This window comes from Ranitomeya imitator, chromosome 1, assembly GCF_032444005.1.
Source record: "Ranitomeya imitator isolate aRanImi1 chromosome 1, aRanImi1.pri, whole genome shotgun sequence".
NCBI lineage: Eukaryota > Metazoa > Chordata > Amphibia > Anura > Dendrobatidae > Ranitomeya > Ranitomeya imitator.
In genome coordinates, this window is record NC_091282.1 from 1,179,761,271 (window position 1) to 1,179,784,748 (window position 23,478).

At 44.1% G+C, this 23,478-nt stretch overlaps 1 protein-coding gene across 1 annotated transcript in view; it reads left to right on the top strand.

Moving 5' to 3' along the window:
* Window positions 1–3,524: 3,524 nt before the first annotated feature.
* The window catches only part of HGFAC (HGF activator), a 108,535-nt gene continuing 88,581 nt past the window's right edge, over window positions 3,525–23,478 (top strand). The window contains exons 1-2 of the mRNA XM_069745803.1: window positions 3,525–3,742; window positions 11,194–11,278. Coding sequence (XP_069601904.1) covers window positions 3,671–3,742; window positions 11,194–11,278 — 157 coding nt within the window. The 5' untranslated portion in view covers window positions 3,525–3,670. The remainder of the gene's footprint in view (window positions 3,743–11,193; window positions 11,279–23,478) is intronic.

Sequence of the window (23,478 nt, forward strand, 5' to 3'; positions counted from 1 at the left end):
GGCCTCATCCCCAACCAAAACAAATGGCATCGGTGGGCCTTCAGTGTTGAGGAGAGGTCGTGGCCGTGGAAAATTAAAATTTTTGCCATACACACGTCAGCCCATATCCGAGTTCTTGAAAGTCTGGAAATCGTTGCCACGGCCAAAAGCTCCAATGTCCACGTCGATGAAGCGACAGTCCGCATCTGCTATTGCCATGAGCACAACAGAAAAATATTTTTTGTAGTTAAAGTACTCCGATCCAGTTCTGGCGGGCTTGATAATGCGTATGTGCTTTCCATCCACTGCACCCAAACAGTTGGGGAAATCACACACACTCCAGAACTTCTCTGCAATTCCCATCCACATGTCCTCGGTAGGTAGGGGTATAAACTCATCCCGGAGAACATTCCACAAAGCCTGGCAGGTGTCTGCAACTATTCCAGACAGGGAGGAAATTCCAAGCCGGAACTGAAAGTGGAGGGATGATAAGCTCTCTCCAGTTGCCAGAAATCTGTAATAAAATAAATAAAAAATAAATGACAATCATTTCTATTTATGGTGTTGTTCAGCTAAAAACATAAAGGAAAATACAAAGAATACATGTCAGACCAACAATAATTATGACTGGCATTTGTTTAGAATTATTATGTACCTTAATGTAACCAGCAAACGTTCCTCTGCAGGAATCGCTCTACGTAGCTGGGTGTCCTGTCTCCGGATGGCTCCTTGGACATGACCAAGCAAATCCCGAAAAGAGTCTTGAGACATCCTGGTATATTCCGGGAATTTGTCCGGGTTGGCATTAAGCTCACCATATAGCGTATGATAGGCTCCACGGCTTTCCCGGAGTTCGATAATGGGGTGGCAACAAAAAAGCCGACGCCGTGTCCTTCTCTGTCTTTCTCGATTTGTTTGTTGCTCCCAAGCAAACGCACAGGCAAGAAACAGCTTGATGCTTAAATCCAGGTTGAAATAAAAGCTCTCCATGTGAAGATCCATCATGACACAGGATACAGTAGCAAACTGTGAAGATTTCAGCAGTCCAAGGGTTTATATAAAGATATCTCATAATACACGCCCTCTGTAGTCCCATTGGCGGTGTCTGGTTATTTATATTTTTCTCCTGTAAAATTTTCCACCATGCACACAAAAAACTCAAAGGCATGCAAAACGCATGCAAAAGCATAAAAACGCCGCGTTTTTTAAACCGCATGCATTACCGTATGCATCTAAAAAACACTGCGTTTGTACACGTTTCCATGCGGTTTTTCCTTCATTTGCGGTTGCGGATTAAGAGCTGCGGATTCTAACGCAAATGTGAAACTAGCCTAACACCTGGATTTTGCTGTGGATTTCTTTGCAGATTTTACCCCCTCTTCAGAAGTAAAATCCATGGTGAAAAATCAGAGCTGATTTAATTCAATTACTGCGCAAAAATCTGTACAGAAAATCTGCAGCATTCCTAATATGTGTAAATGTAAAATTGTAATGCGATGTGAAAGAGTGACTAAACAATCACATTTTTTCTTGCTAAGTCTGTTCCACATTGAAAATTATTTAAAGGGGATATCCGGGACTTTAATAAAAAAAAGACTAATAGTAGTTGCTAATAGAGGAAACTACCTGTCTGTTGTACCGTCTTTGACTGCTCCTGCCAGAGATTCAGCTGTTCCCTGTCAACAGAGAAGCAGTTTCTTTGCGTGTTGACAGGGCGGGACTACTGGCATCATGCTGATTGACAGCCGGCTTCCCCCAATTAGGCAGCGGAGAGTCAGATGTCAATCAGCATGACACTAGTAGTCCCGCCCTGTCAACAGGAAGAGAAACTGCTGCTCTGTTTACAGGGAACAGCTGAATCTCTGGCAGGAGCGGTCAGAGAATGGTGCTGGGTACATACAACAGGCAGGTAGTAACCTCTGTTTGCAACTACATGTCTTTTTTTCTTTTTAAAAGTCCCAAATATCTCCTTTAACGTTTTAATTGTCATTTAATAAATCAATAGTGCACATAAAAATAATCAACTTTCTAACATATCTGATCAAAGAAGTTGGTTTCTTTCTCCTCCTGGACTGATCTTCCACTGTGAATTAATGGGAAAAATCTATATGCAGTGATTATAGATTTTCCCGTTATTCAGATAGATGACAGTTGGTGCCTTTAAAATTCTACGGAGAAGCCAGTACAAACATACAAGTTTTCCTGTAACGACAGTTACATTTCTCCATAGAACTTTATGAGCACCCACTGTCATCTCCTATCTCAGTGATGGGAAAATCTGTGACCAAACCGCTGCACGGCCAGCTCTACCCTCACCTACTGTATCCTCACCCATCCCTTGTAGATTGTGAACCCTCGCGGGCAGGGTCCTCTCTCCTCCTGTACCAGTTGTGACTTGTATTGTTCAAGATTATTGTACTTGTTTATTATGTATACCCCTCCTCACATGTAAAGTGCCATGGAATAAATGGCGCTATAATAATAAATAATAATAATAATAGTATTCACTGAAGACAAAATTTTACTTGCGAATTAAGAATTTTGAGTATAAAAATTTTGTCTGAGAGGAGATAGAAACAGATTTATCTGACACAATATATTACAAATGTTCTTATTTTCCTGCTTTCTATATATACATATATATATATATATATATATATATCCCCTCTTCTCCATTATATAGTTTGATATTGCAAAGATTTCATTGTGCTATTCATTGAGTTTAAAGGTACTGTCACACTAGACGATATCGCTAGCGATCCGTGACGTTGCAGCGTCCTCGCTAGCGATATCGTCCAGTGTGACAGGCAGCAGCGATCAGGCCCCTGCTGGGAGATCGCTGGTCGGGGAAGAAAGTCCAGAACTTTATTTCGTCGCTGGACTCCCCGCAGACATCGCTGAATCGGCGTGTGTGACACCGATTCAGCGATGTCTTCACTGGTAACCAGGGTAAACATCGGGTAACTAAGCGCAGGGCCGCGCTTAGTAACCCGCTGTTTACCCTGGTTACCAGCGTAAAAAAACAAACAGTACATACTTACATTCAGCTGTCTGTCCCTTGCCGTCTGGTTCCTGCCTTGACTGCTGGCCATAAAGTGAAAGCAGAGCACAGCCACAGCGGTGAGTCACCGCTGTGTGACTCACCGCTGTGCTGTGCTTTCACTTTCACTTTGCGGCCAGCAGTCAGTGCAGGAACCAGACGGCAAGGGACAGACAGCTGAATGTAAGTATGTACTGTTTGTTTTTTTACGCTGGTAACCAGGGTAAACATCGGGTTACTAAGCGCGGCCCTGCGCTTAGTTACCCGATGTTTACCCTGGTTACCGGGGACCTCGGGATCGTTGGTTGCTGGAGAGCTGTCTGTGTGACAGCTCTCCAGCGACCAAACAGCGACGCTGCAGCGATCCGGATCGTTGTCGGTATCGCTGCAGCGTCGCTAAGTGTGACGGTACCTTTAGACTTTTTTTTGCAAAATTTACCCCACTTACATTTCGCCCACCAGATCAGTAGTTAATAATTAAATGCTAATTCTTCCCTTTGCCTGCAATGTGCTTAGAGAGACAGAAGGGAACAGCAGGAAATCACAGCTGCTTGCAAAACACCAAGATGACCATTTGACCATCCCTGGAATATTTACTTTAGCTCAAGCCCACAGAAAACTTTTATCACTTGCGGGAGGCAAGGACACAGCATGGAGGCCGCCTGCCGCTTCACATGGCTCAGTTTCTTGGTGATTGGCATAGGCCAGGTCTGCGGTTCAGTGGTAAGTAAATGAACGTGTGTCTTTTCTCTATATACAGTGTCCTGCACAGGGTATTATAGTCCACAGGTAACCACAAATAAATCCTTAAGCCTTTCGATGACCAGGAAAAAAATGTAAAGTTTTTGACTTTTGTAGCTGTCAATATTTTTGGGGGGTTTTTAAATCTGTGCAACAATAATTTTACATTTGAATTTCTAGAAAATATCTGTCCAAACTAGGAAGTACATTTTTTAATAGAATATGTACCCAAAAATGTATCATCTGGTCCAGTTGCCTCAAATTTGTCGCTTTCCTACTGTTAAAAAACTATAACTCCCAGCGTGATCTGACCATTACAGACAGAGTTGTAATTTTGCAAAACTTGGTGAGCTGAGATTGTATAGTGATGCCAACTATGTGCATATTGTCAGGGGCATAACTATTGTGGGTGCAAGGGTTGCAGTGACCCCCAGGCAATGGGGTCTATTTGGCCCATATGAGAGGACCAATACAATTAAAGATTCATGATATTCAGGGGTCGTCTTGGAAATTTTGCATTGTAAAGTGTTGCAGGATATGTTGGCGCTATAGAAATAAAACAAATATATATTATTATTAGGTTGAATTTGTCGCACTGCATATGGTATAACATCTGATGTCCCTATTACATGCCAGAACAAAGGTCTTATTTAGTTTTAGTTTAACTTCCTCTCTTGGTTTGAATGTGGCCTTGGCAAATGCAGATTTTTGTGTCGGTGGATAACAGAGCACGTAGCGGTAGTTTGGTCAGATTGGGGTACAAAGATTGATTCCACCATGTTTTGGAATGACGACATACATTTATTTATTATGTATTTATAAAGCTTTGATTATACAGCGCCATCATATCCTGCAGCGTTGTACAGACATCATCATCACTGTCCCCATTGGGGCTCACAATCTAAATTCTTTATCAGTATAAATATGGGGTGTGAGAGGAAACCGGAGAACCCAGAGGAAACCCAAGCAAAGACAAGGAGAATGTACAAACTCCTTGCAGATGTCCTCCTTGGTGGGATTTGAGCCCAGGACACCAGTGCTTCAATTTTAACAAATTGGTTCTGGTGACATATTCATGTACAGATGGGATGGTGATTCTTTTGACAAATTCATGTAGTGATGGTTGACAGACGTGAATTCAATTGAGTACAGGGAGTGACCAACGGGTGGGACACAGGCAGAGAGAAGGGTGCGCGGTGTCAGTGACTTAAGGTACCGTCACACATAACGATATCGTTAACGATATCGTTGCTTTTTGTGACGTAGCAACGATATCGTTAACAAAATCGTTATGTGTGACAGCGACCAACGATCAGGCCCCTGCTGGGAGATCGTTGGTCGCTGGGGAAAGTCCAGCACTTTATTTTGTCGCTGGATCTCCTGCTGACATCGCTGAATCGCCGTGTGTGACGCCGATTCAGCGATGTCTTCACTGGTAACCAGGGTAAATATCGGGTTACTAAGCACAGGGCCGCGCTTAGTAACCCGATGTTTACCCTGGTTACCGTTGTAAATGTAAAAAAAAAAACACTACATACTTACATTCCCGGTTTCTGGTCATGTCCCTCGCCTTCAGCTTCCCGCACTGACTGGTGAGCGCCGGCCAGCCGTAAAGTACAGCGGTGATGTCACCGCTGTACTTTACGGCCGGCGCTCAGTCAGTGCGGGAAGCTGAAGGCGAGGGACATGACCAGACACCGGGAATGTAAGTATGTAGTGTTTTTTTTTTACATTTACAACGGTAACCAGGGTAAACATCGGGTTACTAAGCGGGGCCCTGCGCTTAGTAACCCGATATTTACCCTGGTTACCCGGGGACTTCGGGATCGTTGGTCGCTGGAGAGCTGTCTGTGTGACAGCTCTCCAGCGACCACACAGCGACGCTGCAGCGATCGACATCGTTGTCGGTATCGCTGCAGCGTCGCTTAGTGTGACGGTACCTTAACACTACTCACCCCGCATCCCAGCTGTCACTGTGCTGAATGCCTGTGGCCGGAACATTTGAAGTGACTTTGTGAGGACAATAAGGCAGAAGATACACAAATGTGACAACATTTAAAAAATTGACCCCTCAAAGTGCTCAAAACCACATTGAAGAAGTTTAGTAACTCTTCAGGATTTAAAGCAATGTGGAGGAAAAAAAAATGAAAATTTTACTTTTCCCCACAAAAATATTACTTTAGCCCTAAATTTTAACAAGGGTAACAGGAGAAAATGGATCATACAATTTGTTGTGCAATTTCTCCTGAGTATGCCGTTACCCCATATGTGGTGGAAAACTATTGTTTGGACACATGGTAGGGCTGGGAAGGGAAGGAGTGCCAAGTGAGTTTTGGAGCGTAAAATGGACTGAAAATTAAAGTGGGCGCTATGTCACATTTTTAGAGCCCCTGATGTTCCTAAACGGTGGAAACCCCCCCAAAAGTGACCCCATTCTGGACTCTACACTCCTCAAGGAAGTTATCTAGAGGTGTGGTGAGCACCTTAAACCTACAGGGGATTCACAGAATTTTATAACGTTCATACATGAAAATGAAAAAGTACACTTTTCCCGTAAAAATGTTGCTTCAGCCCCAAATTTTTCATTTTCAGAAGGATAACAAGGGTTTTCAATTTTCAAAAGGAATAATAGAGAAATTGAATGGTACAGTTTGTTGCACAATTTCTGCCGAGTACACAAATCTCCTATATGTGGTCAAAAACTACTTTTGAGGCATAATGCAAAGCTCAGAAGGGAAGAAGTGCCATATTGGAGTTCAGATGTTGCTGGATGGTTGGAAGGTGGTCATATCACATTGGCAGAGCCCCTGATGTGCCAGAACATTAACCCCCCCCCATAAATGACCCCAATTTGCAAACTTGTCATAACTCTGGATGGGCTGGTTCAATTAGTCTGCCTCTCTTTGGTTCTGGGGAGGCTTTTTAATGCTGGTAGTTCCAGGGTCTGAGTCGGATATACTTCCGTCTACTCGGTTTGAGATAGCTGACCCAGGTTATTCATCTGCAATCGTTGTGCCTCTGTGAGTGGGTGCCTTGCTGTGTATGACCCGATTTGCCCCCTGACTACTGCCCCTGTTTTCTGCTTGGTACTTCTCTGTCTGTCCAGGCTTTCTGACCCCTTGGCTTGTCTCTGACTAATCTGCTGTTTTGCCCCTTGGTACCTCGCTTGCACCTGGCTCCCGACCCTAGGCTTGTCCTTTGACTACGTCTTTGTCTTAGTACACTGTATCCTGTGTCTTTTGGTAGACCTTCCATTCTCGTGCAGTAACTCGGCCCCATCGTCCCTGCAATGATCACGTGACCTGCCTAGTTCAGGTCCTGTGTGCACTGCATCCCTCATTCCTCCCTCTCCCTGTGCTCCTGCTAGCGTCCCCTTAGGCTGCCTCTCTGTGACACCAGGCAGCGTCATTACAAAACTACACCCTCCAATGAATTAATCTAGGTGTGTAGTGATTATATTGACACCACAGGTGGGTCACAGAATTTTATACCATTACTTCTGGAGACATGCACCCATAAATTAAGCGGGCTCTCATCACTACAGAAATGCGAAACATGTGGACGCTAAATGTGGTTTAGGCACACTGGGGCTCAGAAGGGAGAGGGGCATTTGGATTTGGAACAACAAAATTCACTCAATTTCTTTTTGGATGAACCATTTCATGTTTCCAGAACCTTTGTGTTACCAGTCACATGGAAGCCCCCTATATTTCCATTAACAGGTGACGGACGTCAGTGAAGACCTGCTTTTTTGTGGATTGAGTTGAAGCTTTTATTAGGAACATTTTACATAACGTTTGGGATCACATTTATCTGGCGCTCTAAGTTGAGCAGTTATGTCGGGGATTCCATCTAAATCTCCGAATGACATGATACAGATGAAACTTTGGACAGATCCAATCAATATAATGATGCAGCAGAATTACCCTGGACTCCTTCTGGTCTCAGTTTAGGGATGTCTTTTTTGAGGGATGAGGGAGACTCCATTTTAGATTTATTAATTCGGGCCCAGAGATCTCCTTCTGCTCTTGAAACTGTGGCCCCCACCCATCGGATAAGTACAAAAATTCCCAAAAGAACAGGAACATGCCATATGGCTAGAGAATTAGAGGCCACATGTTAATTAAGGCAAGGAGGAACAGAGCTGGGACCCTTTGCTATCTTTTGTGCAAGGCTGCCAACATCAATCAGCTATCAATGGAAGGCTTAGACAGTTGGGCACCGACACCTAGAAATGAATTATGAGGGTACCAAGCATCTCATGGTTAAGTCCAATATGCCACCAGAATCCTGGGAGCCTTCCGCACACACCTCTGTGTCTCATCATCTCTAGCTGTACCAGATACCGAGCTATCGAGACTGGCCCTCCAGAACCACTTAGCCGACCCAAGTTTGGACTCTCCATATTGATCCAGCCCCAACGAACCTGTTGAGACATCAGTTGTCCCATTTGGACTTCCCACTAGGAAGTTAAGACCCATCCTAGATATTGAGAATTTTCCAGCTAGGAGGTCAAGGGAGAAGATTTCAGTCCGACCAAGAGGGGCGGTGGCAAATATGGGAGGGGGCGAGCTAAGGGTTAAGAGCAAGCTACACACCTTTAACCATTGTCATTGTTCTGCCATGGAAGCCTCGTCACGTCACGCGTGGAGACGGACCAGAAACTAAGAAAGTACCTCTGGACTCGAGTGCTTCCCTGGGCCCACATGTTATAGGAATGGTAACGTGACACATACAGCTAACTGCAATCCCAAACCTGTACCCTACCTTTATCTGTACTTTTGGTTGTAATATCTGTATATTACCCTATATATTTGTATTATCTAGTGTGCCTTTTGGCAATTAAAATATCAATTAATTTTGGGCTGCTCTTTTACCTCGAATCCCAATTTCCCACGTCCGTGAGTCCGGCTAGTGCTTATATGTTACCTGGGGTTGGTTTCTGACCCGACATAAGCGTGTTAATGGACTGGGCTTATATGTAACCAGGAACTGGTGGCAACATACCATTCTGGTGTTATTGGGGAATCCTGGCAGTGACGGACCAGTGGTTTATATATATATATTACTGGCCTGGGACTAGTGATATATACTGTATACCGCCCTCACTGCAGAGTGCCTCGATAACCAGTACGTAACAGGGCAGCCTCTCCGGCTACCACTTATCCTCGGTGCAGTTCCCAGACTGACCTGAGGGAAGGGGGGTGCCAGAAAGTTGTGACTGTGTAAGCTTCGTCACAGATTGGTGACGGCGGGGGGATATCTGTATCCTCCGCTCTAGTTTTGTCACATCTTTCTTCTCAGAAGTGCACAAAATTGTGACCTCACCATGGTTTTATGCATGCTTAAAAAGACAGACACCGCTGGATGATAGGCCAGACAGCATCGACAGTGTCTCCATCTGCCTCAAAGTAGTGAATCTTCTGTTGGGGTTCCATCTGTATCATGTATTTCATAGATTTACACTGAAACCGCAGTGTAAGCGTTCAGTGTAGAGTGAAGGATAAAAGTGAGAGAAGCCTTACTGTGCTTTTTGTGTGGCAGACTGAACAAATCAACAGCAGGTAAAGAATTTGTTCCATCTATTTTTTCTGCCATTTCTCATGCAGAATAAGTTCTCAGCATGATCTAACAGGCTTGTTGTATCTGGAAGACCTGGAGGTCGTCATGACAGGTTGTCATGACAATGATCAGGTCTTCGTTATGACATTGCGGGGGCACCGATCGGATGGGAGAGAAACGATGACAGGATCTGTGCATTGATGAGAAGGTCCATGCAATTAGTTTGATGGGAGCCGAAGAGTGAATATCCCTATGTTGCGAGACCGAGAAGTGGAATGATGGCAGAGTATTCGTTGGCAGTTTGGAGGAGTTTACGGCCCTGTGTCTAGAGTGAGAGCAGGACTTGGATGTCAAGCAAGAGAATGAAGCACCTGGGCTAGGCAGAGTAACCTCAGTGAACAGAAAAGTAACAGCTGGCACACACCTTTGTCCTTCATGCAGAGCTGGCATTAGGGCAGGGCATACTGGGCATTTGCCCAGGACCCCCATCCCGCTAGGGGCCCTTAGCCAGTAACATGCCACTAATTGTGGCAGATCACGCTATACTATGGGGCCCATGAGTCGGAGGGTGGTGCCAGTGCAGGCTACAGGCACCACCCTGTCTGGCATCACACATTCAACTGTATCAGCATCCTGCATGTCGATACAGTTGAAAGCAATAATGGCGGAGGGAGCATCAAGTGACGCTTCCTCTCACATCATTCATTTCCCTTCTGCATCTGACGTCTCAGCCAGTGGGCGCATTGATGTCACTTCATTGCTCCACACTGTGCTGTGAGCACATTGTGGTGGCCATAATACTGGAGGACTATGGGGTGTGCATGATTCTATATGTAATATATGGGGACTGTATTATACTTTATCAAACACTATGAGGTTCATTATGCTGTATGGAGGACTATAGGGAGTGCATTATACAGTATGGAGGACTATGGGAGTGTATTTTAATAAATGGAGGACCTGGGGGGGGGGTGCATCATACAGTATGTAAGACTGGGGTGCATTATACTGTATGGAGGACTATGAGGAGTGCATTATAAAATATTGAGGACTATAAGGTCTGAAATAGGTCTGAATAAGTGACCTAAGAGAATCAGAAATTGGAGAGGCTGCAAGTTGTGCCTGTTGCAACCCCATGTACTCAGAGTAGTTTGAGGCTCCAGGGTAGCATTTCTAGCGAACCCTTGGTCCAAGATACCGGGACTCTGAACAGTTTGGAGAGAATGAACTACCATATTTATTTGAAAGTTGAGGTAGGCCGAACTGTTTTTGGTTTCCCCTTTGTCCTGTTGTGCCTTTTTGCTGAATTAAAAGGCACTAAAATGGCTGGAGGGTCCTACACCCTCAGTTATGGAGTGAGCTATATCCAGGACTATGGGCTGTCAATAAGACTGTGTTACTGTTCCGGGGTCCTTACCAAGAAGGACCGGATCGACTCTGCCTCACAAGAAGATGTTCCAGAGTTGTTTAATTAAAATGCATTACATGTTATGTGGTGGTGTTACTGCCTTTTGTGCTTTATAGGTTATGGATGACTGAGGACGGCCATTGTTAAAGAAGGGGGAAATGTAGGGAAGTGGAGATGCTGTGCACACCCTTTGGGGAGCTTGTCGACACTATTACGTTCTTATCTCTCCACATGCAGATAAAGCTTGAAAAAGGCCTTTCTGCCAATGAGAAATAAATAAACATGTTCAGAATAATAATTTTTTCTTCATTTGTGTGCCCAAGTGTATTTTTTTCATGATTGAAGTTTTTTCTTCTGGGAACCTACTCTTGTCGAGCAGTGAGCAAGCATATGTAGTGTCTCACTTTTTCATATTTAGATAAGTTATGGAGCATACTTACATATACATATTATTATATTTTAGCACAAACCTGGATATGACAGCCGTGTGATACATGGGGCCTTCTCTGCTGTGAGACAAATGCTTAATATTACAAGCAAGGCAAAAGGTAAGACAAAAGTATCTTTCATTTGTGCTTTCCAACCTACTACTAGTTTTATTGCCAGCATGGGTCCTGTATTTGTACCCTGTAAATAAAGCAAGCACCTTGGAGCAGTGAAACATAGGCCAGATTTTTCTTTCTATGTCCTAACTTGCAGGTGTGGTGACCTGTGAACTACTCTTTCATTTCCAAACCTATTGATATTTAGGCATTTCAAAATGTAATCTCCAGGATGTGCAGTGAGTTGTAGTTTTGCAACAGCATTAGATGCACAAACTGGGGAACACCGCTCAATGCAATCACAAGCACATTTTCTATCTAAATCACACCTCACCACTCGTGCACTTTACCCTTTCCCATCCCACCTCCTCCCCAACCCAACCACTGTGCTTATGCCAATCCTATCCCATCAGTTCAATTTATTAACATTTAGCATCTTTCCTTCCTCTTTCATGCAACCATAACACCTATCCTGAAGGAGACAACCTCTACGTCAAGCTTTGCTCCAGATCATTGCTCACTTTTGCCTCCAAACTCCTTGAGCAGCATTGAACTTTCCTGACATCTCTCATCCAACTGACTCTTCGACAATCTACAGTCTGGCTTCTGTCCCAGCCACTGAAAACTGCCCTTACCAAAACTACAAGGACTTACTATCCACCGAAGCCAACAGACAATATTTTATACTCCACCTGCTAGACCTGTCCTATGCCATCAAGACAGTTGAGCACTTTTAGTGCAGATCCTCTTCTCCCTTGGCATCAGAGATCTTACCCTCTCCTGGATCTCTACATACCTCACTAACGGCACATTTAGCATCTCAATTCCACACTACCTACTCATCCTGCCCTCTCTCTATTGATGACCTTCGCTGTATTGTCTGTGTACCGTTACTCTTCTCCAACTATACCTTTGGCTTGGGACAACTTATAATGGCTGTCATGGCTTCCAGTACGATCTATATGCTAATGATGCCAAGGTAATGCTCTGCTGGCATTCACGAAACCCATCTGATGTCAGAGAGAGAACTGTGAGGCATCACTCCATAGCACATGTTTCCATTGCTCTCGAGTCCAATGAAGTTGGTTTACAACATCAATCTGGCGTTTGGCATTGTGCTTGGTGATGTAAGGCTTGTATGCAGTTGCTCGGACATAAGAATCCTTGCCATGAAGTTCCAAGCGCATTAGGTGACTCCGTTCTGTATCTTTATGTTGTCTTCACTTTGTGGCTGAGTTGTAATTTTTTCAGGAATACCATTCACAATTGATGGTGGAATATTTAAGGCAGAATAACCGGATGAGCACCTATTATCTCTTTCCATAACTATTGTGCCATTTCTCCATCCATTAGTTTGCTAAGAGTACAGGTCCTCTGTATCAGTGCCTGCTCTTCCTTTCTCTGCTTCTGTCGCCGGGCAGCACCCCAATCTCGTGGTGGAAGATGCAGGTCAACAGTTCTAGTTCTGTGTCTCCTGGCACTTGTAGCTACATCCAGGCTGGGTGATATATCGTTAACTTCTGTCAGTGTGTACCTCATGCCATGTGGACTGGGTGTTGCAAACTATTTAAGCTCCTGAAATACTTCTCTCCACTTCCAGTTATAATCTGACTAGATTCTGTGAACTTGTGTGCCTTGCAAAATTCCCACTGGACATTCCTGATTCTGACCTTGGCTCATTTTCTGACTATTCTTTATGATTTTCTCCCTATATTGACCTTCTGGCTTCCAGACCATTCGCTTGCTTCTGGTTTGCTCCTCTGGAAAGCAGCTTTTCCGTGGAAGCTATCCCGTGGAGCTCATTTTAAAACCAGATCCCTGTACAGGGATTAAAGGGTAAAGACCGGTGTGCCTCTGGAATCTGGCAGACGGAGAGGCTCGCACCAAGTATGTTGAAGGTTCCCTTTTTGAGGCTGTGGCCTCTGACATATGTAACATACATGTTCTCTCTGCCCAGTATCAAAAAAGATCAGATTTTGGCAAGATTATAAGGAACAAATGAGGGGCACAAGCCTTAGCCCTCACCACCCTGAGACATATCTGTATATCACATATTTACTGTATGCATTTATCAATTAAACTCAATGGCATTTTTATCATATGGGGACCAACAATGATGACCAAATTATTGTAGCAATATTTCAAAGGGCCTAAAATGTAAAAGTGGACACTCTTATAATGTTCCCTATAGTATTGCATCATTTATTCATTACAGTTACTATTTATTTGAATAGGGTATAGACACGTGTCATCTTTACCATGACCATCTCTCGTGAAAACAAGGATCTGTTAATAGCTGTTCAGCAATCCTGTTCACCGAGATTAAGGCTACGGTCACACTATCAGTATTTGGTCAGTGTTTCACATCAGTATTTGTAAGCCAAAATCAGGAGTGGGTCAAAAATTAAGAATTGATGCACGTGTTATATTATACTTTTTCTCAGATTGTCCCACTCCTGATTATGACTTACAAATACTGATGTAAAATACTGACCAAAAACTGAACGTGTGAACGTACCCTAAGATATAAACCCATGTATGTAGCCATATCTTTTGATGATTTAGGTAAGGACGGGCTTGGGTCTCTCCCTTTAACTAAAAATTTAACTAATGGACAGTGCCATGATCATGTTACATTTGGCTCTATAAAAAGTCGAGATGAGGTCTACATTGGAGTCTAGATGAGGTCTACATTGGGGTCTAGATGAGGTCTACATTGGGGTCTAGATGAGGTCTACATTGGGGTCTAGATGAGGTCTATTTTGGGGACTAGATGAGGTCTACATTGGAATCTAGATGAGGTCTACATTGGAATCTAGATGAGGTCTACATTGGAGTCTAGATGAGGTCTACATTGGGGTCTAGATGAGATCTACATTGGGGTCTAGATCAGATCTACATTGGAGTCTAGATGAGATCTACATTGGAGTCTAGATGAGATCTACATTGGGGTCTAGATGAGGTCTACATTGGGGTCTAGATGAGGTCTACATTGGAATCTAGATGAGATCTACATTGGGGTCTAGATGAGGTCTGCATTGGGGTCTAGATGAGGTCTACATTGGGGTTTAGATGAGGTCTAGATGAGGTCTACATTGGAGTCTAGATGAGATCTACATTGGGGTCTAGATGAGGTCTACATTGGAGTCTAGATGAGGTCTACATTGGAGTCTAGATGAGGTCTACATTGGAATCTAGATGAGATCTACATTTGGGTCTAGATGAGGTCTACATTGGGGTCTAGATGAGGTCTACATTGGAGACTAGATGAGGTCTACATTGGAGTCTAGATGAGGTCTACATTGGGGTCTAGATGAGGTCTACATTGGAGTCTAGATGAGATCTTCATTGGGGTTTCGATGAGGTCTATTTTGGAGACAAGAGAAGTCTACATTGGGATCTAGATGAAGTCTACATTGGGGTCTAGATGAGATCTTCACTAAATTGTCTACTGTTCTCCATCAACCTTAATCCGGCCCTCTTTGAGACTCCAAGAAGCATAAACTTCCTCTATGGTATGTACTGACTTGACAGGGGTTTATACAGTGGGGCTTAAAGGGAATCGGTCAGCAAGTTTTTGCTATTAATCTGATGGAACCTTGTAAGGGCAGAGACCCTGATTCCAACAATGTGCCAATTAATGGACTGCATGTTGTAGTTTCAATAAAATCAATGTTTTATCAACAGTAGATTATCACTAGAGGCAGGGCCGCCATCAGGGCATGACGGCCGTGACTGGCGTATGGGGCCCGGTGAGCAGAGGGGGCCCGCATCGGGCCCCATCTTATCTGCTCACCGGGCCCCTACCGGCAGCCGCAAGCTGAACCGGGCCCTTAGCGGTTTCTGCAGCTGTTTCACGCTATTGATGTGCGGGCCCGCGCCCGCACGTCAATAGTTAACAGCCGCCAGCCAATCTGAGGCTGGCAGCTAACGTCAGCCGCAGCGTGCAGGTCGCCGACGTCTGACGTCATTGTCAGTCGCCGGCGAGTGCATGCTGCAGCTGCGTGGAGAGAGCAGGAGCGCGGCAGGTAAGCAGAACTTGTTTTTATTTTGTTTTTTTTTTATTGAGAGCGGCGATCCGGGGGGGCCCAGGGCAGTAAAGCTGGACACAGGGAGGGCAGAAAGCTGGACACGGGGGGGGGGGGGGGTAGAGGTCAGAAAGCTGGACACAGGGGCAGAAAGCTGGACACAGGGGCAGAACGCTGGACACAGGGGCAGAACGCTGGACACAGGGGCAGAACGCTGGACACAGAGGCAGAAAGCTGGACACAGGGGCAGAAAGCTGGACACAGGGGCAGAAAGCTGGACACGGGCAGAAAGCTGGACACAGGGGGGGCAGAAAGCTGGACACGGGCAGAAAGCTGGACACGGGCAGAACGCTGGACACGGGCAGAACGCTGGACACAGGCAAAACGCTGGTCAAAGGGGCAGAAAGCTGGACACAGGGGCAGAGAGCTGGACACAGGGGCAGAAAGCTGGACACAGGGGCAGAAAGCTGGGCACAGGGGCAGATTGCTGGACATGGGCAGAATGGAGAAACGGGGCATGATTGGAGATACAGGGGGCAGGATGACAGACATGGCGGCATGACTGGAGACACTGGGGCATAACTGGAGACAGATGGGGCAGAATTGAGACACAGGGGGCATGATTGGAGACGGGGCAGAATGGTGATACGGGCATGATTGGAGACACTAGAGGCAGGATTGGTGACAGATGGGACAGGATCATGGGGCAGGATGGATACGATGGAGACAGATGGGGCAGGATGGGGAGATCATATGGGGCAGGATGGATACTCATCGGGGCAGGATGGGAGAACATATGGCTGACGCCAGAAATGAGACACACGGGGGCTAGGATGGCAAATATTATTACCATAGGGGCTAATTAAGGGATATTATTACTGCAGTGATGTATTTATTTTATTTTGAGTATACTGTTTTAAATGGGGGGGCGGTCCTATTACTGTGTAGAGTGATACTATGTCGCCTTCTTCATGTGGTGTAATGTACAAGTTGGAAACATTAAGTAATGTGTTCTGCAAGTGGAACTCGAGATAACGGTGTTATTTCCTGCAGAGACGAGTCCTGGCTGGATGAAGTGATGGCGGTCTGTGCTGGATGAAAGATGAAGGACTTCACCTAGAGACGTCACTGGTGAGTCAGTGTGTTACCTATACACTGACACTATACACTGTATACTATATACAGAGGTCCTGTGTATAATGTCACCAGTGATCACTGGATTACCTATACACTATATACAGAGCTCCTGTGTAGAATGTCACTGGTGATCACTGTATTACCTGTACACAGACACTGCATACTAAGTACAGATCTCCTGTGTATAATGGCACTGATGGTGATAGTATTGTGTTTTTTTTTATTATTGATCAGTATTGTAGTATTCAGTCACTATGTGGTGGTAATATGTGGTCTGGTCATGATGTTGTGGTATTTGTTCCTTGTATTTGATATTATTCGATCACTGTGGTGGTAATATGTCATCTGGTCATTGTGTGGCGGTATTTGTGCCTTGTAGATAGTATTATAGGTCACTGTGGTGATATGGTGTCTGGTCATGGTGCTGTGGTATTTGTTCCTTGTATGTGGTATTATAGGTCATTTTAAAAATTGAAAAATAAATAAAAATATACCTAAATTGTATTGCATATTTTAACAAATATTTAATAGGTTACAGCAGAGTAGGGCCTGGCCAAAAGTGTCTACCTTGTCATTTTGGTGGCTTAATAAATCTTTTGGCCAAAACATAAGCTGCCAGCTATGTTTGTGATCTGGTGATGGGAACTGTCAATGTGTGATAGGTGAGAAGTGGAGTTTTTCCAAGAGAGAGCGGTGGGACTGTGGACAGTTCGAGGGGTGGAGCGTGGAGGCGGGGCTGGGGTGGAGCCAGGGCGGAGTCTCAAGGGGGCCCCGGAAATTTTGCCAGTATGGGGCCCCGAAATTTCTAGTGGCAGCCCTGACTAGAGGACTAGTTGTCCTATGCCATGTAGTTCTCTCGCTCTGCGTAAGCTCGCCCCATCACTGATTGCCAACTTTCTGCCTATGCGCAGTGTACAGAGAAAGCTGCCAATCAGTGGCGTGGGTGTGGTTATACGGAGCTCAGCATTCAGAGAATTGGTAGATCTGCAGCAAATAAAGCAGGGATTTTATCAAAACTTCACCAAGTGATACATTGCTGGACTCATGGTCTTTTATGATGCGCTCAGATTACGCAGCAAAAACCTGGTGACTGATTCCCTTTAAGCTAATTGTTAAAAGGGCTTAGTGGATACCATTATCTGCCACCTTCAAGCCTGTGTTTGATCCACATCCCATTCCCTAATCCCATGATCAAACATTTAAAAGGGAGAGGGTATGTACACACGTTCAGGTTTTTTCGCGTGTTTTTATAGATAAAAACGCGATAAAACCGCATTAGAAACTGCAGACATATGCATCCTATCATTTAGAATGCATTCTGCAATTTTTGTGCACATGATGCATTTTTTACCGCGAAAAAAACACATCGCGGTAAAAAAAGCAGCATGTTCATTAATTTAGCATTTTTTTCCAGATGTCCTGGCAGATAACTTATGCCCCATGTTTTCAGAATCTGGAATAAAGTCTCCGTAGTAGTGACACAACCGCCTGCCTTCATGATCACAATGCTAATAGTAATGCAATGCTTCTTTTGTTTGTTTTCCTCATAACCAACATAAAATTGCATTGCCTCCAGAAGTGTGACTGATGGCGGATGATGAAAGCAATGGCTGGATGTAAAACTACTGAAGCATCTGGGAGAATTAGGCTGCAGTTCAGACAGATCCCTCGCAGAATACACTGTGCTGTAATGGGAAGAGACAGCTCGGTAATGGGACAAAAGTACAAAGTAATAGGTCCCTCTGTGTTCCTGCTAGAAGGTGTCAGCCGGCTTTGATTTCCTATAACTCCTGCCTCATCTAGGTCCTCATACATAGTTACCTAGTTACATAGTTAGTAAGGCCGAAAAAAGACATTTGTCCATCCAGTTCAGCCTATATTCCATCATAATAAATCCCCAGATCTACGTCCTTCTACAGAACCTAATAATTGTATGATACAATATTGTTCTGCTCCAGGAAGACATCCAGGCCTCTCTTGAACCCCTCGACTGAGTTCGCCATCACCACCTCTTCAGGCAAGCAATTCCAGATTCTCACTGCCCTAACAGTAAAGAATCCTCTTCTATGTTGGTGGAAAAACCTTTTCTCCTCCAGACGCAAAGAATGCCCCCTTGTGCCCGTCACCTTCCTTGGTATAAACAAATCCTCAGCGAGATATTTGTATTGTCCCCTTATATACTTATACATGGTTATTAGATCGCCCCTCAGTCGTCTTTTTTCTAGACTACATAATCCTAATTTCGCTAATCTATCTAGGTATTGTAGTTCTCCCATCCCCTTTATTAATTTTGTTGCCCTCCTTTGTACTCTCTCTAGTTCCATTATATCCTTCCTGAGCACCGGTGCCCAAAACTGGACACAGTACTCCATGTGCGGTCTAACTAGGGATTTGTACAGAGGCAGTATAATGCTCTCATCATGTGTATCCAGACCTCTTTTAATGCACCCCATGATCCTGTTTGCCTTGGCAGCTGCTGCCTGGCACTGGCTGCTCCAGGTAAGTTTATCATTAACTAGGATCCCCAAGTCCTTCTCCCTGTCAGATTTACCCAGTGGTTTCCCGTTCAGTGTGTAATGGTGATATTGATTCCTTCTTCCCATGTGTATAACCTTACATTTATCATTGTTAAACCTCATCTGCCACCTTTCAGCCCAAGTTTCCAACCTATCCAGATCCATCTGTAGCAGAATACTATCTTCTCTTGTATTAACTGCTTTACATAGTTTTGTATCATCTGCAAATATCGATATTTTACTGTGTAAACCTTCTACCAGATCATTACTGAATATGTTGAAGAGAACAGGTCCCAATACTGACCCCTGCGGTACCCCACTGGTCACAGCGACCCAGTTAGAGACTATAACATTTATAACCACCCTCTGCTTTCTATCACTAAGCCAGTTACTAACCCATTTACACACATTTTCCCCCAGACCAAGCATTCTCATTTTGTGTACCAACCTCTTGTGCGGCACGGTATCAAACGCTTTGGAAAAATCGAGATATACCACGTCCAATGACTCACCGTTGTCCAGCCTATAGCTTACCTCTTCATAAAAACTGATTAGATTGGTTTGACAGGAGCGATTTCTCATAAACCCATGCTGATATGGAGTTAAACAGTTATTCTCATTGAGATAATCCAGAATAACATCCCTCAGAAACCCTTCAAATATTTTACCAACAATAGAGGTTAGACTTACTGGCCTATAATTTCCAGGTTCACTTTTAGAGCCCTTTTTGAATATTGGCACCACATTTGCTATGCGCCAGTCCTGCGGAACAGATCCTGTCGCTATAGAGTCCCTAAAAATAAGAAATAATGGTTTATCTATTACATTACTTAGTTCTCTTAGTACTCGTGGGTGTATGCCATCCGGACCCGGAGATTTATCTATTTTGATCTTATTTAGCCGGTTTCGCACCTCTTCTTGGGTTAGATTGGTGACCCTTAATATAGGGTTTTCATTGTTTCTTGGGATTTCACCTAGCATTTCATTTTCCACTGTGAATACCGTGGAGAAGAAGGTGTTTAATATGTTAGCTTTTTCCTCGTCATCTACAACCATTCTTTCCTCACTATTTTTTAAGGGGCCTACATTTTCAGTTTTTATTCTTTTACTATTGATATAGTTGAAGAACAGTTTGGGATTAGTTTTACTCTCCTTAGCAATGTGCTTCTCTGTTTCCTTTTTGGCAGCTTTAATTAGTTTTTTAGATAAAGTATTTTTCTCCCTATAGTTTTTTAGAGCTTCAATGGTGCCATCCTGCTTTAGTAGTGCAAATGCTTTCTTTTTACTGTTAATTGCCTGTCTTACTTCTTTGTTTAGCCACATTGGGTTTTTCCTATTTCTAGTCCTTTTATTCCCACAAGGTATAAACCGCTTACACTGCCTATTTAGGATGTTCTTAAACATTTTCCATTTAATATCTGTATTCTTATTTCTGAGGATATTGTCCCAGTCTACCAGATTAAGGGCATCTCTAAGCTGGTCAAACTTTGCCTTCCTAAAGTTCAGTGTTTTTGTGACTCCCTGACAAGTCCTCCTAGTGAAAGACAGGTGAAACTGTACAATATTGTGGTCGCTATTTCCTAGATGCCCGACCACCTGCAGATTTGTTATTCTGTCAGGTCTATTAGATAGTATTAGGTCTAAAAGTGCTGCTCCTCTGGTTGGATTCTGCACCAATTGTGAAAGATAATTTTTCTTGGTTATTAGCAGAAACCTGTTGCCTTTATGGGTTTCACAGGTTTCTGTTTCCCAGTTAATATCCGGGTAGTTAAAGTCCCCCATAACCAGGACCTCATTATGGGTTGCAGCTTCATCTATCTGCTTTAGAAGTAGACTTTCCATGATTTCTGTTATATTTGGGGGTTTGTAACAGACCCCAATGAGAATTTTGTTACCATTTTTCCCTCCATGAATTTCGACCCATATGGACTCGACATCCTCATTCCCTTCGCTAATATCCTCCCTTAAAGTGGACTTTAGACAAGACTTTACATAGAGACAAACCCCTCCTCCTCTCCGATTTTTACGATCCTTTCTAAACAGACTGTAACCCTGTAAGTTAGCTGCCCAGTCATAGCTTTCATCTAACCATGTCTCGGTTATTCCCACTATGTCAAAGTTACCTGTAGATATTTCTGCTTCTAGTTCTTCCATCTTGTTTGTCAGGCTTCTGGCGTTTGCGAGCATGCAGTTTAGAGGATTTTGTTTTGTTCCAATCTCCTCACTGTGGATTGTTTTAGAAATGTTCTTACCTCCCTTCTGAGTATGTTTTCGTGGGTCTTCTTTGTTCGAGTCTAATGTTTTTCTTCCCGTCCCCTCTTCTTCTAGTTTAACGCCCTCCTGATGAGTGTAGCAAGTCTTCTGGCGAATGTGTGTTTCCCAGGTTTGTTGAGGTGTAGTCCGTCTCTGGCGAGGAGTCCAGCGTACAAGTAATTCACACCGTGGTCCAGGAATCCGAATCCTTGTTGTCTGCACCATCGTCTTAGCCAGTTGTTCGCATCAAGGATCCTGTTCCATCTCCTGGTGCCATGCCCGTCTACTGGAAGGATAGAAGAAAAAACTACCTGTGCATCCAGTTCCTTTACTTTCTTCCCCAACTCTTCAAAGTCCTTGCAGATTGTCGGTAGGTCCTTCCTTGCCGTGTCATTGGTGCCAACATGTATGAGAAGAAATGGGTGGACGTCCTTGGAGCTGAAGAGCTTTGGTATCCTATCGGTCACATCCTTGATCATCGCACCTGGAAGGCAGCATACTTCTCTTGCGGTTATGTCCGGTCTGCAGATGGCTGCTTCTGTGCCTCTCAGTAGTGAGTCTCCCACCACCACCACTCTTTGTTGCTTCTTGGCTGTACTTTTTGCTGTCACTTGTTGCTGTGTGCCCTTTACTTTTTTGCTTGCTGGTATTGCTTCATCCTTAGGTGTGCCATCTTCATCCTCTACAAAGATTTGATATCGGTTCTTCAGTTGTGTGGTTGGTGATTTCTCCATGGTCTTCTTGCTTCTTTTGGTCACATGCTTCCACTCATCTGCTTCTGGAGGTTCTCTGACACTTTTTTCACCTTCTGTGACCAGTAGAGATGCTTCTGTTCTGTCTAGGAAGTCTTCATTCTCTTTGATGAGTTTCAAAGTTGCTATTCTTTCTTCCAGACCCCGCACCTTTTCTTCTAAAAGGGCCACTAGTCTACACTTCTGACAGGTGAAATTGGATTCTTCTTCTGGTCGATCTGTGAACATGTAGCACATGTTGCAGCTCACCATGTAGGTTGTCACATCTGCCATGTTGCCTCTAGATCCTGCTGACTTGCTGTGTGTTTTCCTTCTTGTGTAATCTACCCACCCAAGCTTTCTTGCAAAAATGTCCTACAGGCAAAAATTATCCTCCTCAAGCTTGAATCCCTGAATAGACCTACGTATAGAAAGAAAAGGAAATAGCTTGACACAGTAGCTCAAAGGGACGCTACTAGCAATTTATATTACTGAATATATACAAAAAATGTCATAAACTAAAGGAAAGCATTAATTTCACCTAAAGACATAGTGTAAAATAAATCATATGTCTATGTCATCATTGCTAACTTAAAAGGTGTATTCCATAAAAATCTTACCTTATGTCGGTTGTTGTGAATTCTGTGGCAGAGCTCCCTCCTGTGGTCACAAGTGGTACTTCGGCTGATTCTCTCTGTGAGCTTCTGTTGGTGGAGGAAAGTGGTATTGCGGCTTCTGAGTTTCCTACCTCAGGTGATGTGGTGAGGTCGTTAGGTACTGCTCTACTTAACTCCACCTAATGCTTTGATCCTGGCTTCCTGTCAATGTTCCAGTGTTGGACTTGTTATTTTCCCTGGATCATTCCTGTGGCCTGCTGCTCTGCATAGCTAAGTTCTTCTTTGCTATTTGTTTGCTATTTTTTCTGTCCAGCTTGTCTAATTGTTTTGCTTGAAGCTCTGGGATGCAAAGGGTGTACCTCCATGCCGTTAGTTCGGTACGGAGGGTCTTTTTGCCCCCTTTGCGTGGTATTCTTTAGGGTTTTGTGTAGACCACAAAGTTATCTTTCCTATCCTCGCTCTGTTAAGAAAGTCGGGCCTCACTTTGCTGAATCTATTTCATCCCTACGTTTGTCTTTTCATCTTACTCACAGTCATTATATGTGGGGGGCTGCCTTTTCCTTTGGGGTATTTCTCTGAGGCAAGGTAGGCTCATTTTCTATCTTCAGGCTAGTTAGTTTCTCAGGCTGTGCCGAGTTGCATAGGCAGAGTTAGGCGCAATCCACGGCTGCCTCTAGTGTTGTTTGGAGAGGATTAGGGATTGCGGTCTGCAGAGTTCCCACGTCTCAGAGCTCGTTCTATGATTTTGGGTTATTGTCAGATCACTGTATGTGCTCTGACCGCTATGTCCATTGTGGTACTGAATTGCCTTTCATAACAGTACAGGAAGCCAAAAGTACTAATGATTCTCAATAGAGGGAAAAAAGAAGTTCTGAGACCATTTTTTTTTCTTTGCACTGTGTTTTGCCTTTTTTTTCCCCTAGA